General features: G+C 40.9%; 1 protein-coding gene across 1 annotated transcript in view; it reads right to left on the bottom strand.

Moving 5' to 3' along the window:
- The window catches only part of LOC134212785 (histidine-rich glycoprotein-like), a 299,313-nt gene extending 293,450 nt beyond the window's left edge, over positions 1-5,863 (bottom strand). The window contains exon 1 of the mRNA XM_062690950.1: positions 5,837-5,863. Coding sequence (XP_062546934.1) covers positions 5,837-5,848 — 12 coding nt within the window. The 5' untranslated portion in view covers positions 5,849-5,863. The remainder of the gene's footprint in view (positions 1-5,836) is intronic.
- Between the last annotated feature and the right edge of the window lie 8,120 nt (positions 5,864-13,983).

Genomic DNA, 13,983 nt, shown 5'->3' with positions numbered 1-13,983 from the left:
GGTCCGCAAATCGTCCTCCACCTGATCGATCCACCTTTCCCGCTGTGCACCTCGTCTTCTTGTTCCCGTCGGATCGTTGTCGAGAACCATTTTCACCGGATTACTGTCCGACATTCTGGCTACGTGCCCGGCCCACCACAGTCTTCCGATTTTCGCCGTGTGAACTATGGATGGTTCTCCCAACAGCTGATGCAACTCGTGGTTCAGTCGCCTTCTCCACGTACCGTTCGCCATCTGCAGCCCGCCATAGATGGTACGCAGCACTTTCCTTTCAAAAACTCCCAGTGCGCGTTGGTCCTCCACGAGCATCGTCTATGTCTCGTGTCCGTAGAGGACAACCGGTCTAATAACGGTTTTATAGATAGTCAGTTTGGTACGGCGGCGTACTCTATTCGATCGGAGCGTTTTGCGGAGTCCACAGTACGTACGATTTCCTGCCATGATAGGTCTCCGAATTTCTCTGCTGGTATCGTTATCGGAGGTCACCAGTGAGCCCAAGTACACGAATTCTTCAACCACCTCGATTTCATCACCACCAATACAAACTCGTGGTGGGTGGCTTACATTGTCCTCTCTTGAGCTTCTTCCTACAATGTACTTCATCTTCGACGTGCTAAACGGATTGGACTAGTTATCAAAGTCCAATCCGTTTAGTTTCGCTTTTCAGTCTGATGTAGGCTTCTTCCATCTTTTCAAAGCTACGTGCCATAATATCTATGTCGTCGGCGAAACCAAATAACTGGACGGACTTTGTGAAAATCGTACTACTCGTGTGAATCCCTGCCATTCGTATTACCCCTTTCAAAGCGATGTTGAATAGCAGACACGAAAGACCATCACCTTACCGTAAATCTCTGCGCGTTTCGAAGGGACTCGAGAATGCCCCTGAAACTCCTACGCACATTACCCGAGCCATCGTCGCCGTGATCAACCGTATCAGTTTATCCGGAAACCCGTTTTCGTGCATACGGATATTTGATTTAATGCAGGCCTTTTCCAAATTTTTCATATTAGGGGAGACTGGGGAGACTTGATCCCCTTTTCTGATTTCCGATGTATCACAGCCAAAAATAAATAAACATACTCAATTTCCACACAGACTCTCTAAGAAATAAAGTATTTAGCTTTACTGATGTATGACAGTTCTTTAATTATTGTTGTTATTGATACACAATCGATTTTTTGAAGTGCTGTCTAAAATCGACTTTTAAAATATTCGGAGGATATTGATCCCTCTCCAAGAACTCTCCAAGATCAAGTGTCTCCATATTGAGGCAACAACTTCAAATCCAAATATCCTAAAACATCGTTGGAATGTTGACATTGTCATCAATACAGATCATTAAGCATATTTATGGCTTAGTGCTGTGAAAAAACGAAAGCGTTTAGTCATTGAAAAGTTGTTCAAATTTTGCGTGGCCAATAAAAAAAATCTTTAGGAAGGTCAAAACATACAAACCGCCCTGCAGAATAAATAAGGTTGTCAATCCAAAAAATAACTTACCACATAAAGGTAATTTTTCTAGAGGATCTATACTAAAAAATACGCTAGAACAAAACTTCTTTAAATCAAGTCTCCCCACCTTCCCCTATTTAGTTCACTTTTGTTGAAGTGAACTAAATAAAATTATTTCTCAATTTCTCCTGTGGGAAGTACCAGAGTGAGATTTCTTTTTCATCTTAATTCTTTGAGCTGGTGAATCCAAGTAATTGAGAAAATTCAATTTTAATCTCATCCAATGATTTATCATCACTGTGGGGAGACCTTTCAAGACGACTTTGAACAATCGTTCAGTTTTGTCGTCGTACGGGAAAAATTTATGCCGCTTCTCAGTTAAATACTGAAGAAGATGTTTGCGATCGTTAAAGGATCCCGGCAAAACGCGACAGTCACCCTTCCTGGCAATCTGAAATGAAACCTTGATCCCCTGAAGGTTACACAAAATCTCATTCCGAAAGCCAGAGAACTCGGTAACAGATACCACACCACAATTGGCGGAATACTTTGCTATTTCGCATGAATCGAATCACCTGAGCTAGAGGTAGACGCGATATGCTCATTCTCGTCATGAATCAATTCGAACTAATTGCTCAATTGGATAGGAGAAGAATTATTTTCAATGTTAGAGTTAGGGGCCGTACACATATTACGTAAGCACTTATGGGGCGAAAGGGGGTTCGCCATTTTCTTACGCACCATATAACAAAAAAATCATTTGTATGAAAAAATCTTACGAGGGGAGGCGGGTCAAAAAACCCAGAAAAAATGCTTACGTAATATGTGTACGACCCCTTAGAAGAAATATTTGAAGTCTTCAGCTTCCTTATATTTTTCCAGAGACTCAGAGACTCCGCCTTTCTCTTAATTTGTTAATGGCCATTGCTGAGTGTGGAGACGTGACCTTCTAAGAGTTTTTTTTGCCAGAGCGGTGTCCTTGCAGGAATACCACCGCTTGTCGGAATTTTACTTCCGCAAACGGGCCCAACGTAAAACGGCATGGGTCGAATAAAAGATCTAACGGGATCAATAGGTACAAATCGCGCTAGAAAGCACTGTGGAATTTAAAATAGCTTCGGGTAGTATTAAAAACTTCCTTCAGCGAAGAGAACAGACAACCACACAGTAAAAGAGCACGATGCGGTCTGGTAGAAATTCAATCCGCAATCGTTTACAACGGTGCTGGTTGTGCTTCCTTGAAAGAGCAAAATGTTTTCACTGAAAGCATTGAAGTTTATGTAGATTCTCTACAAAGATTTTCTAATTGCAGATTGTAGTTTCGCTAAAAGATTTTGTTGAAACAAATATTAGAATGTTCTTGAACTAGAATGTTTATATCTATGTCTGATACAGAAACAAAAATAAAAACATGGCACGAACTGTATCCCGAACTGTCTCAAATCGTTGAATTAAGTCGATTGGTATATGACACTGTGGCTTTTAGCCAAAATCCGTATTTGGGGTGATTTCATAGTCTGTTGGTGCACATTAGTTCACAAAAAAGGCAGTACAGACAGTCAGCAAACGCCTTATATCTACCAACAGCGACTTGATAATTGCATCAGCAAGAGAGAGAGCAAAAGCAACTGTTCTGGAATTGTTACCCAATTATCGTGATGGATGGCAACAAACAGCCAACAGCTCACCGGCAAATCGAACCCGCGGGCAGCCAACCATCCGATCCAACGGATTTTCACGTCGGGGCATATCTCCCGCTTGAATCGCGTGTTTTCCCTAATCAAGTTCGGGGGTACTTACTGTGCGGCAGCCGGCAGCGGGGCACCACACCGACCGGCGAACGCATGAAGCTAAAGTGTCGGCAAATTCGACCGTTGAAGAGATAAACGATATCGTCGTAAAACTAATCGGAAGTGAGAGGCAGAGAATGACCATAGCCAATCAACAGCACGTTGGCGGGCGGCCACACGCTATCGAAACGGGAGTTTCTCAATGAAACTCGCTGACCTAAAATGGTCATGCAGTTGTGAGTTGTGGTTCTCTGGGTTAACAATCCGGTCACACCATCTCGGTGGTGCAGCGACGATGGCATTCAGAAGGTGGAACCGACTCGGGCCCCGTTTTTGGACTTACCAAATTAAGATTCCTGGATATGATAGCAACTCTAGAGTACCGTGATTCAATTCTGTGGAAGACTTGATTGACAGTATGAAAGTAGCTGACCATCACCGATTTCGAATGCTTACAAATGACTTTTCGCCCTTGGTGCAGCTTAACCGTATTTGGTAAGCATCTAATGCATGCTTGCCTCTGATGATCGAAGTTGACCGATGACGATCATCGCGCTTGCAGCTGGATCAATTTAATTTGCACTGAAGAGCGATTCGGTAATTTTTCACAGTAAAATATTTTGGTACCATATTACCATATTTCGTTTTCTATAATTGGAAATTTATTCATTGTTTTGCTATCGGCTGAATCTGTGCTATTAATGTGATATTGTTTAAATATTCGATCGGATGTAGGGCAAAAATGTTTAACAATTCCGAAAATAAACGATAGTCTCAATAAAATTAACCAACGACTGTTTTATGAGCATTGTTAAAGTGACGCATATACCTACTTGGTGGCCAATAATTCATGCCTCGCACAGTTCATCGGGATGGTGTAGTTAGTTCACAAGCCGATAGGGTTAGATAGCGTGGGATTGGAACCGGTTGTTGTGTTTTGCGATGCGCTACACTAAACACTATCGTATCACTTTACTCTTAGCTCCAAGCTGTGGCGGTGGCAGCTCGCTTTCTTTTTGCTACATCGCCGGCGGTGGTCAATGCGGTAGCGGATCAAAGTACCTTCGTAAAAGTCCGACGAAGAAGCCTTTATGGATAGAACACGTAGCAGGGTCATACCATAGTTACCTCTTACGAGTGTCAATTAAACGACAGAAAAAGCGCATAGCCCGAAGCGGACAGGAAATCACGGCGAACGGTTGAAGCTCTACAAACAAATAAAGCACTATTAAATGCATTACTCAGTTGTAATGCTGCCAGAGGAAAGCGACAGCTGCTACTTAACGACATCAACTTTATATTAAGAAGTAACCTGACGGCAACTTGCCTTCTTATTGTGGATCGTACTTACGGAATACGCACATGATACATTGAAAGCACGTGCATGGCCTCTTTTGAACCCCGACGAGTGAATGAACACAAACCGAACCTGAGGAGAGGACGGTGTTTTACAGAAGATAAAACGTTTTAGTGTGAGTAGTGTAGTATTCAGAGCTAATGTTGAATTAATAAACGAAATAGTTGTTATGTCTACTTATGATACTGATTTTATTATTTGATATTTATGGGATGACAGAAGAATCATAGATAAAATTGGAAGAATATCGTGCACCGCATGTCTTCGTGCACCTTGTACTCTAGTACTTTTGTTTCGGGCTGGGTTCAAACATCGCAATCGAAGGAAGTTGGATTTTTGGTAAGTTGCTAGGTTACGTAACTGGATACTGTTTGGTGAAAATAGAACTTCAGTTTGTTGACGACTTTTCATACGGAATGTCACACTGCTATTCAAAGGCGGTTTATTCCAGCCAATTTCGGCTGGAATACGACATGACGCAGTCGGTAGTTATTTTGTGAGTTTTTATTTGGTAACTTGCACATCAAAATGGATGCTAGTTATTTAGTATCTAGGTAAGTAATTGACTAAATTGTAATAAATGAAAATTAAATTATGGAGCGAGCAGGTCTCCGACGTTTGAAAAATACCGGAGCGAGCAGGTCTCCGAGGTAGAGAGAAAAAAAAGTTCCGGAGCGAGCAGGTCTCCGAGTTAAAAAAAATAGATTCCGGAGCGAGCAGGTCTCCGAAGTAAAAACAAAAAAAAAGAGAAATGATTCCGGAGCGAGCAGGTCTCCGAGGTTTAGAGGAAAAAAAAATGCCGGAGCGAGCAGGTCTCCGAGGTTGAAAAAAAAAATATGCTGGAGCGAACAGGTCTCCTAAGTAAAAAAAGTCTGAACAAGCGAGTCTCCTTTTTTGATTCGGATATTGATTAAACTGATTCGATTTACGATTTGTATTGGTTTTGGAGATTGAATTGAGGTATTGAATTTAAATACTGTTTGATGTTCACATTCAAAGTAAACATTAAAGAATGACTTACAGAACATTGCAATAAACAACTTGAACACCACGTTGGACATTTAATTTAAATCTAATATTCGAAGTTAAAATTTTTATATTTCGTTGGAAATTTGAGATTAGTTTGCGTAATCAATTTAGAAGAAAAATATTTTTTCTGTTCAAGACTATTCAATGGAACAAAAGTTTAATATTTGTTTTAAACGTTGAATTTAGTATTTTGAATTACCATTGTTTGAATTTCATTCAAAGATTCGTTTTGATGATTAGAATCAGAGAATGGTTTTTCAAGTTGTGTTAAAATGGATTAAGCGGTTTTTTAAAGTTTGGATTTCTGGAGACGAGCCAGCCTAGGGCTGAAAGTCTCCATAATAAAGACAAACAAAATAAAAAAGGTTTGGATTTTAGAATAAAATAAATATTGAATTCGATGATTGGATAAGCAATTGAAGGTGACTGTTTGATTCAGATATTAGGTCAACAAATTCGAATTGAAAAATGTGTTTGACAATTGTTTTTCTAATTATCTTCATTTAAGAACTGGATTCGGAAAAACTATTTAAATGTCTTTTAGACTTATTAAAACATATTAAAAAAACATGAAATGAGCCAACCTTGGGCTGCAAGTATATTATATGAAGACAAATATAATATTTGAAAAATGCTGTAGAAATGATTTTGTGGTTGAATTTCATCTCAATGTTTGAACAGACCCTTAGAATTTTGTAGCTCGGATTCGAAAATCGAATGCAGTTATTGAATTTGAAGCTTGGACTCGCATTACATTCCGCAGCATGTTGAACTCGGAGTACAAGCAAAATATCAATGAGCCAAGGATCTCCGTTGAAGTAAAGAAAAAAAAACTTATAAAAGTAAGAACGCAATCCAAGGAGGATTGAGAAATAGAACTGGATGAAAAGATTATATAAGGAATTAGTAGTTAATGACTGGTTCCGACCATTCTTCAGATTTTAAAACAGGAGACATGACATGATTTGACTTTTGCATTTAAATGTTTAATCTATGGATTAGATTTGGATATTGGATTTGATGTTACGAAATTAAATTAAAAGTTTACATTTGAACTTCGGACGCGAAGCTTGTATTCGAAGATTTAATTTAGACCTTGTTTTGGAATTTCGAGACGTTCTATTACAAGAGTGAGCCAGCCGAGGGCTACAAATCTGTATAATAAAGACAATAATAATAACATTTGAAGAATTATTTTTAAGGTTGTATTCAGATTGTAGAAGTCTCGTTTCTTTATATTGCTTTTGAAGATTTGGTTTGGACAGTCAATTGGGTGATTTCCGAGCTGTATTTCTGAATAATATACGATAGGAAGTAAAATTGCCTAATAAACATTGTGATTGGGTTCAGAGATTATATTTACTATTTACTAATATACTCGCCAACTGAGTTCACTGATTGGATTTGAAAAATAAAATTTGAACTTGCTTTGTATAAAAAAGTTGATAAATAGGATTGGAAAATAAATTACAATTCGAAAATATGATCTATATGATAATATGATTATTATTATATTATATTATTATGTAAGTGATTATATAATTGAATAATTAGTTATATATTAAAGCTGACAAGGACTATGAGGTTATTAAATAATGGATTTGAGTTTGAATATTGAATGTTGAGTATTGACTACGAGATTCGATGATTATATACGTAAGTTTTTAAGTGATGAACTTCTCTTTTTTGAAAAAAAAAATCACGTTAATAAAGATTTAAAAAAACGTAAGTTTAAGTACATATGGCCGCTTTATTAAAATAGGTATTGTTGCAGTTTCAGAAGACTGAATTTTGAAATGGAGACCATTCAATCTTATTTCGAAATTTTTATCGATATATGTCTTCATCCGATAATGGCAGATTAGCGGCAACATTAATACAATTGATGTTTGAAAGGAAACCGTGCTTAAATTATGTTAAATTTAAGTTTTAAATTTGGATGTATTTTCCTAACGATTAGAATCGTAATACATTCATGGTTTTTGTTTACGTATGGAAATTAGTTCCATAGCAAATATTTTCAAAACCTAGAATCGGATTTGGGTTGGATTTCAGAATAGGGTTATTTTGTTATTCGCTTTTGAAAATTCCTAAACTAGTTTCTCAATCGTTTAGGAAGAAAATACTTTTTTCATAGTTTATAGAGTAGAGAAGGAGAAGGATGTAGTATTCAGAGCTAATGTTGAATTAATAAACGAAATAGTTGTTATGTCTACTTATGATACTGATTTTATTATTTGATATTTATGTGATGACAGAAGAATCATAGATAAAATTGGAAGAATATCGTGTACCGCATGTCTTCGTGCACCTTGTACTTTAGTACTTTCGTTTCGGGCTGGGTTCAAACATCGCAATCGAAGGAAGTTGGATTTTTGGTAAGTTGCTAGGTTACGTAACTGGATACTGTTTGGTGAAAATAGAACTTCAGTTTGTTGACGACTTTTCATACGGAATGTCACACTGCTATTCAAAGGCGGTTTATTCCAGCCAATTTCGGCTGGAATACGACAGTAGTATTCAGAGCTAATGTTCTCAACTGAATACACCTAGATTCGAACTTGACCTCTGGGGTGGAAGGCGCTTGCCATACCACAAATCTATCGGAACACACAACGTAACCTAGCAACTTACCAAAAATCCAACTTCCTTCGATTGCGATGTTTGAACCCAGCCTGAAACGAAAGTACTAGAGTACAAGGTGCACGAAGACATGCGGTGCACGATATTCTTCCAATTTTATCTATGATTCTTCTGTCATCCCATAAATATCAAATAATAAAATCAGTATCATAAGTAGACATAACAACTATTTCGTTTATTAATTCAACATTAGCTCTGAATACTACAAGTAGTAGTGCATTTAAGAATTAATAAAGTATTGAAGAATCTGTTTAATAAAACAAATTAAACCAGTAATATCGAAGGTGCAGCACATGCTTGAGAAATGTGTGTCATGGGTATTGTTGTACCTCATAATTTATAATTAACATTCTTTCATGTTCAGTTGTAGATGCACAACTGAAAAAAGCATATCGTAAAATTTGCCTGCATTGTCGCATGCAGCTGAATTTACTAAAGTTCTGATATTTATTTTCTCTTCTTATTCTGAGGCTTGCTGCAGAATGTGTTGTGCAGTTCCGCCATTCCTGAATCCTGTTGAAGTACATGATGTATTTGGGATAGGAGTCACTGACAACATATATCGAATTTGAGGTGAATAGCATAGCATAGCTACGGTGTACCTCGTAGATTGAACCCTACTACTCATGTTTCATTTGAAATCTTTATCTAGAATGCTATCAGTAGAAAAAAATTCTCATTTTTGCCCTTCTCGTACAACAAAGTTGTACTAAAAAGCTATCTTTTCACTCCAAAATCAAACTTTTTATAGAAGTCTCGGAGACCCTTGATGTTAAATACAATTAAATCATGGCTTTACCCGGCAGTCTGGAGGTCGTAGAGCAAAATCGTTCAAAAAGTTCTCTTATATTTTAGTCTTCTAGCCCTCAGGTACATTTAATCTATTCTGCAATCATTCTAAGTAGTTGAACCAGTGACCCATTCTTACCCTCACTTGACCCATTGTCACCCCCGATGACGGTAGTAATGATGTGTAAGGCGAAACCAAACGATAATTAATCTGGATTGTTTACTATATTTTGAAACTGTTTTCGATCTTATTGAACACCGTGGACTCTGAAAAAGGAAGTGTTGATATAGTACTTACTTATCGAGAAGATCCCGAATCAGTAACTTCCTCATAAGTACCACGGAGTATGACATTAGCGATGTGTCAGGATTCGCCAGTAGCTGCAATGCACTATGGTCCAGGATACAGTTTTACGCGAAAAGATGCATTTTACGCCAAAACTATGTTTTTTAGAAAAAAATGTTGTTCTACAAAATTGTTAGAAATAGTAAACCCATCATTATGGTGCATACAAAAACTAGGATGGCCCATCATATAAAGCAAATCATATTTTTTTTTTCAATTCTCGGAATACTGACATATTATGTTCTATAAAGTTGTAGCGGAGCAATTTTAGCAATTTGTGGCAATTTTAAACTCTGGTTCAGGATCAGGATACAGACGCGGAAAGATGCATTTCACGCCAAAACTATATTTTTTAGAAAAAACTGTTGTTCTACAAAATTGTTCGAAATAGTAAGGCCATCATTATTATTATTTATTTATTCAGACTAAGGCCGAAGTGGCCTGTGCGGTATATAAGAGTCTTCTCCATTCGGCTCGGTCCATGGCTACACGTCGCCAACCACGCAGTCTACGGAGGGTCCGCAAGTCATCTTCCACCTGATCGATCCACCTTGCCCGCTGCGCACCTCGCCTTCTTGTGCCCGTCGGATCGTTGTCGAGAACCATTTTCACCGGGTTACTGTCCGACATTCTGGCTACGTGCCCGGCCCATCGCAGTCGTCCGATTTTCGCGGTGTGAACGATGGATGGTTCTCCCAACAGCTGATGCAATTCGTGGTTCATTCGCCTCCTCCACGTACCGTCCGCCATCTGCACCCCACCATAGATGGTACGCAGCACTTTCCTTTTGAAAACTCCCAGTGCGCGTTGGTCCTCCACGAGCATCGTCCAGGTCTCGTGTCCGTAGAGGACTACCGGTCTAATTAGCGTTTTGTAGATTGTCAGTTTGGTACGGCGGCGAACTCTATTCGATCGGAGCGTCTTGCGGAGTCAAAAGTACGTACGATTTCCAGCCACTATGTGTCTCCGAATTTCTCTGCTGGTGTCATTTTCGGCAGTCACCAGTGAGCCCAAGTACACAAATTCTTCTACCACCTCGATTTCGTCACCACCGATGCAAACTCGCGGTGGGTGGCTCACATTGTCTTCTCTTGAACCTCTTCCTATCATGTACTTCGTCTTCGACGTGTTGATGACTAGTCCGATCCACTTAGCTTCCCTCTTCAGTCTGATGTAGGCTTCCTCCATCTTCTCAAAGTTACGTGCCATAATATCTATGTCGTCAGCGAAACCAAATAGCTGGACGGACTTATTGAAAATTGTACCACTCGTGTTAATCCCTGCTCTTCGTATTACCCCTTCCAAAGCGATGTTGAATAGCAAACACGAAAGACCATCACCTTGCCGTAACCCTCTGCGGGTTTCGAAGGGACTCGAGAATGCCCCTGAAACTCGAACTACGCACATCACCCGATCCATCGTCGCTTTGATCAACCGTGTCAGTTTATCCGGAAAACCGTGTTCGTGCATTAGCTGCCATAGCTGGTCCCGATCGATTGTATCATATGCGGCTTTGAAGTCGATGAATAGGTGATGTGTGGGCACGTTGTATTCGCGGCATTTCTGCAGTACTTGGCGAATGGCGAACACCTGGTCCGTGGTGGAGCGTTCGCCCATAAAACCCGCCTGGTACTGCCCCACGAACTCCCTTGCAGTTGGTGCTAGTCGACGGCATAAAATTTGGGAGAGTACCTTGTAGGCGGCGTTCAGCAATGTGATTGCGCGGTAGTTGCTACAATCCAGCTTATCGCCCTTTTTGTAGATGGGACACACGACACCTTCCATCCACTCCTGCGGCAAAACTTCCTCCTCCCAAATCTTGGTAATGACCCAGTGCAGCGCTCTAGCCAGTGCCTCACCACCGTGTTTAAATAGCTCTCCTGGTAGTTGGTCAACCCCAGGGGCTTTGTTGTTCTTCAGCCGGCCAATCTCCTCCTGGATTTCCTGGAGATCCGGAGCCGGTAGAATTATGTCCTGCGCGCGTTCTCCCAGGTCCATCACCATACCGCCATCTTCGTCTGCCACATCGCCATTCAGGTGTTCTTCGTAGTGCTGCCGCCACCTTTGGATCACCTCACGCTCGTTCGTAAGAAGGTTCCCGTTTATGTCCTTACACATATCAGGCTGTGGCACGTGGCCCTTACGTGAACGGTTTAACTTCTCATAGAACTTACGTGTGTTATTAGCGCGGTACAGTTGCTCCGTCTCTTCACGGTCTCGATCTTCCTGCTGGCGCTTTTTCCTCCGGAAAATCGAGTTTTGTCTGTTCCGCGCCTGTTTATATCGTGCCTCGTTCGCCCTCGTGCGGTGTTGCAGCAATCTCGCCCATGCTGCATTCTTCTCTTCCACTAACTGCTCACATTCGCCGTCATACCAGTCGTTTCTCTGATCCGGGGGCACCGTGCCAAGTGCAGCGGTTGCGGTGCTACCAATGGCGGATCGAATATCTCTCCAGCCATCTTCAAGAGATGCTGCGCCTATCTGCTCTTCCGTTGGAAGTGCCACTTCCAGCTGCTAAGCGTCTTGGGCTAGTCTACCGTCTTGTAGCCGCCCAATGTTAAGCCGCGGCGTCCGACTTCGACGCGTGTTGTACACCGTCGAGAGTTTTGAGCGCAGGCATACTGCAACGAGGTAGTGGTCGGATTCAATATTCGCACTGCGGTAAGTGCGGACGTTCGTGATGTTGGAGAAGAATTTACCGTCGATTAGAACGTGGTCGATTTGGTTTTCCGTTTTTTGGCTAGGTGATCTCCATGTGGCCTTGTGGATATTTTTGCGGGGAAAGAAGGTGCTTCGGACTACCATTCCGCGGGAGGCTGCGAAGTTTATGCATCGTTGGCCGTTGTCATTCGATACGGTGTGCAGACTATCCGGTCCGATGATCGGTCTATACATTTCCTCCTTCCTACCTGCGTGTTCATATCACCGATGACGATTTTGACGTCCCGGGCATCCATCGTATGTCTGCTCCAGCTGTGCGTAGAACGCTTCTTTCTCGTCGTCGGGTCTCCCTTCGTGTGGGCAGTGCACGTTGATGATGCTATAGTTGAAGAAACGGCCTTTAATCCTCAGCTTGCACATCCTTGCGTTGATTGGCTGCCACCCAATCACACGATGGCGCATCTTACCCAGCACTATGAAGCCGGTTCCCAGCTCATTGGTGGTGCCACAGCTTTGGTAGAAGGTAGCCGCTCGATGCCCGCTTTTCCACACTTTCTGTCCTGTCCAGCAAATCTCCTGCAGCGCCACGACGTCGAAGTTGCGGGGATGTAATTCATCGTAGATCATCCTGTCGCAACCTGCGAAACCTAGCGACTTGCAGTTCCATGTTCCAAGCTTCCAATCGTGATCCTGTATTCGTCGCCCAGGTCTTTGCCGATTATATCGAGTCGCATTATCTCTTATATTGTTCGTAATGATTGGTTTTCTAGGCGGCTTATTGGGCCTGCGCAAACCTCCTGTCTCATCGGAGGGCCGTCGTGTCAGGGCTGTTTAGCGTCCCACCTAACACCAGGACTTGGGCTTGTGCGCTTTGAGCGGCACACGGTCGCTTTGGTGGGGCCTACTTGCGGATACATGCAGCTTTTATAGAGGTTTAACAGGGCCCACTGTCAAACCCCACCACATCCTAGGCAAGCCCCACAACTCGCAGATGGCCTGGGGAGGGATCGTCAAGCCCTTGGACATAGTCCCTGCTGCCCCCAAATCAAGGAAGGCCATCATTATGGTGCTTCCAAAAAATAGAGTGGCTTATCATATAAAAAAATAGAAGATTTTTTTAATTCTTGGAATACTAACATGTTATATGTTCTACAAAGTTGTAGCGCAGCTTATTCCAATCAATTTTGATATTTGAAATTTTACCTAATTGGATTAGGGTGTACCTCAAAAAACAGTATGTTTGATCTACTTTTTTTGTTTTAGATTTCTGGAAAAAGTCGTCTTCGGATGACTTTTCTGTCAAAATTACATTTTTTTTCAAAAGTTGGTATCTCCGATTAGGGCAGACCAAAAAATGTTTACACGGCATTCGAAAAAGAAATTCATATTCTTTATTATGTGGAAAAAATATTCTAATTTTTTTATATGATGGGCCACCCTATTTTTTGGGAGCACCATAATGATGGCCTTACTATTTCGAACAACAATAAACAGTTTTTTTCTAAAAAATATAGTTTTTGGCGAAAAATGCATCTTTCCGCGTAAATCTGTATCCTGGACCATAGTACAATGTGACCAAAAGTGATCTTACACCGTAACACACCACGTAAAGCTATCCTTCGTTTCGTGTAAATATATCTAAAATGAGGAGAATGAGACAGTTTTTGGCAATGGCTTTCCTGTGCTTTATACTTCAGTAAATTAAATTAAGGGGAGCTGGGGGTAAAACACACAAGGTGGCTAAAACGAATAGTGGCCTTGTTTGAGCTGAATCGTTAGAATATTGATAATCATTCAACTGGGTGTCATTGTTTGATTCAAATTTTGAATTCGACACGTTTTACCACATTTTAATAACGAAAATTCTGTTTAACCATGATTTTAATGAAAATAAGGCTGAAATAACACGGCG

Source organism: Armigeres subalbatus, chromosome 2 (assembly GCF_024139115.2).
Source record: "Armigeres subalbatus isolate Guangzhou_Male chromosome 2, GZ_Asu_2, whole genome shotgun sequence".
Lineage (NCBI taxonomy): Eukaryota > Metazoa > Arthropoda > Insecta > Diptera > Culicidae > Armigeres > Armigeres subalbatus.
This window is presented reverse-complemented; position numbering and strand designations above follow the sequence as displayed.